The sequence below is a fragment of the Cynara cardunculus genome (genome assembly GCF_001531365.2).
Source record: "Cynara cardunculus var. scolymus isolate 2C chromosome LG 9, CcrdV1, whole genome shotgun sequence".
NCBI lineage: Eukaryota > Viridiplantae > Streptophyta > Magnoliopsida > Asterales > Asteraceae > Cynara > Cynara cardunculus.
The window spans coordinates 14,274,138-14,277,450 of NC_037536.1; the positions used below are offsets into that span (position 1 = coordinate 14,274,138).

The 3,313-nt window shown below is 31.9% G+C and overlaps 1 protein-coding gene across 1 annotated transcript; it reads left to right on the forward strand.

Annotated features, from left to right (window-relative positions):
• Nucleotides 1-2,180: 2,180 nt before the first annotated feature.
• Nucleotides 2,181-3,058, forward strand: LOC112518318. Its single transcript, XM_025125968.1, has one exon. It carries the CDS (start codon nt 2,422-2,424, stop codon nt 2,935-2,937), a length of 516 nt encoding a protein of 171 aa, XP_024981736.1. The 5' UTR covers nt 2,181-2,421; the 3' UTR covers nt 2,938-3,058.
• The last annotated feature ends 255 nt before the right edge of the window (nt 3,059-3,313 follow it).

Consider the following 3,313-nt stretch of genomic DNA (forward strand, 5'->3'; position numbering starts at 1 on the left):
ATTTAATTAAAATTTTCATAAAATTAAACAATGAAATCGACTGATGAGAGTGGTTTGCACAAATATGGGTGGTTTGCATTTGATCGTTCATCTCTCTCTATATATATATGTGTGTGTGTGTGTGAGAGAGAGAGAGAGAGAGAGAGACCTTCCAAAAACTCATAAAATTTGTGATAACTTTGAGAACTATTGCATCATATGTTATTTCACATTGTGAATCGTACACACATGAAACAAACGCTTTGTAAAATAAATATATGTTCATCAATACGTTAAATGTTAGTTATGTATAAAAAAATTATGCTAAACAATATCTTAAAGATATGAGTTCTCAAATGATTAGCCCACAAACATATATATACATATGTGCATACATACACACACACACACATATATATATATATATATATATATATATATATATATATATATATATAACAAATAAATTGAGATAGAATTGTGGGAAATTGACCAAAATAACAAATTTTTGCAACTAACTTCACTTTTTACTTATTTTTGGAACCAAATTTCCATTTTAGCCGGAGTTTTTTTTAAGTATATGATATTTATATACAACAAATAAAACAAATAAACTCATACACCCTCCTCACATTTGATGAAGTTTGAACCCCTGACTTTTTCAAAAATCAAAAACTCACATACCGTTAGGCCAAAGACCCTTTGGTCATTTTAGCATGTGTTTACATGAATGATTTATGCATTTTCATAAAACTTATTTTCAAATTAAAAAAAGTTAGAGTTTCTTTTACACAAATGAGAATCCTTGTGAAAAAATTTGAAACCTACGCAAATTTGCGTAAACATCTTATTTTTTTTTTTAATATGAAAATAGAGTTTATGAAAATAATTAAGAGGTTGTTTGACAGTTGTTGAATGGTTTAGTGCAGAATAATTAAGTGGTCAGAATGATTAAGAAACTCTCATGATACAGTGGAAAATAAAATATCATTGTTTGATAATTATTTACAACGAACTTAGGGCACTGAATGGTTAAGAAAGGTACATGATAAAAAATCATTCAGAAGGTTTTAGAACCATTAAGAGATATATTTTTTTACCAAACAAGATTCATCTCTTAACGATTCAAAGATTGTCTCTTAATAGAACTATTAAGAGTTAAACAAACAAACCCTAAGACATTTATGGTGCGTTTGGTACAGTGGACATAGACAGGACATAACATGACATAGATCTCTGTCTCATGTTTAGCATGAATTTTATGTTGAACAGACAGGAACAGAGTGAAACAAAAAGGAACAGGTTTGTTCCACCCCTACCCCATGGAACAGGGTGGAACAAGGTGGGACAGACTTATATTTTATCAATATAATATCAAAATAAAACTTAATTCTCTTTTAAAACATCAAATAGATCTCTCTTTTACATTTTATTCATTCTTTAAATTTTATTTATTGTATTTTATGTTTCTTAAACTTTCATTTTACTGTCCTCAAAATATTATTTTTATACGGTTTCTAGATTTTTATTAATTTATGTAATTTATTATATATTAATAATAAAAAAATAATGTAGAAAAGAGATAAAAATAAAAATAGAAAACCACATAAACTTTTTATTTCGTATCATTATAATTATTTTGACGAAAACTTTAAATGATATATTTTGTTATAAAAAATAATTATTCTATTATAATTTAATAAATTACATAAATTGTTTTCTTGATGCTTCGATATTATATTTACCTTTTTCATATATTATTAGTTGATTATGAAATCATGTATTTTTGCAAGTAGTAGTGGTTTAATGTAAGTTATACTTTGCACGCCGTATTTGTTAACATTTATATTGATTATTTAGTTAAAAAAAACACTAAACAGTCATTGGGGGTAAATTGGTCATTTTAACTTGTTATGTCCAGTCCTGTCATGTCTTATCAAACGCTAAACAACTATCATGTTTTATCTTATCATGTCTTGTTCTGTCCTGTCATATCATATCTTGTCTGCGTACCAAACGCACCCTTATATAAACTCTAACTACAATAAATTCAACTAAAAAATAAATTTGATAAAAAAAAAAAAAAAACTATTTTAATCAATTTCCTTATAATTTGGGTAAAAAAAATTTAAAAAATTTGGTAAATTTGAAAATACATTTATCCACCTTTTTATTTTGGGACAGTGTCTCACCCCATATCCTTCTCTCAATTTCACACAAATTTCGATATCCGTGGAGAATCAAACACACACACACGCACACATATAGATACAGGACTTCTGTACGTATATCCCACGAACACCCACCACCGGTTACCAATTATCGATCAATCTTCCGATTTTTCTAAATCCAAATTGGGAATTGCATCTCCTCAATAGCAAACAAATTCCCCAATTTCCAGTTTTAGGGTTTCGATTTCTTCTTTCTTTCATTCCACGAACAATGAAGGTTCATCCGGCGCCCAATCGGCGAAACATCACCGTCCGGTACGATTTCGGTTCTCAATCCAACGCCGCTGCGGTTCTTTGCCGTCAAAAAAAGCTCCGGCGACTCCCACACATCTTTGCAAAGGTTCTGGAACTGCCGTTTTACTCCGATGCCGATGTTTCCATCCATGAAACTTCCGATTCTCTTAAATTTGTTGTCGATACAGACGACGATATCGGTACCGATGGCGATATTGCTGCTCATACAATCGAGATCTATCCTGGTGTTACTAAAATTGTTGTAGGTGGGAGGCGAGTTGTGAACAATTGTGGTAATAATCCGGTTAATGAACTGGAGCTAGACGTGTGGCGGTTCCGGCTTCCGGCGTCTACGCTGCCGGAGCTTGCGACGGCGTCGTTTAGTGATGGAGAGCTTGTAGTTGTTGTGCCGAAGGACGTTAACTTGGACGGAAATCAGGGAGAGCTTTGGGTTGAAGGTAACGAAACAGGGCAATTTGTTCTTGTACAGTAATTAAATATCTTAGTTCTTTAAGTATGTGTCTTCTAATCCTCAAGATATATGTTCTGAAAACTTCTGTTACTTATGATTGAAATCTGCTTTCTCTCCATTGGTTTTTAAGTGTTTTCATATTCGTTCTTGGTTTTCTGTGGTTCCATGGATTCTTACATGGTATCATCGTCTAGCCATAATCTGTGTCAGACTTGAACTATTTTCATACTAATGTTTGGTTTTCTGAGGTTCCATGAATTCTTACATGTTATTAGAGTAAGGTCTATCCGTTTAAAGGCCACTCTGGGGCAATTTGTACTTTCTAGCCCCTCGCCCGTCTAGCCATAATCTGTGCTTGTTTAGCTTCTGTTGGAGGTGGCTAGTTATCGACTAGACT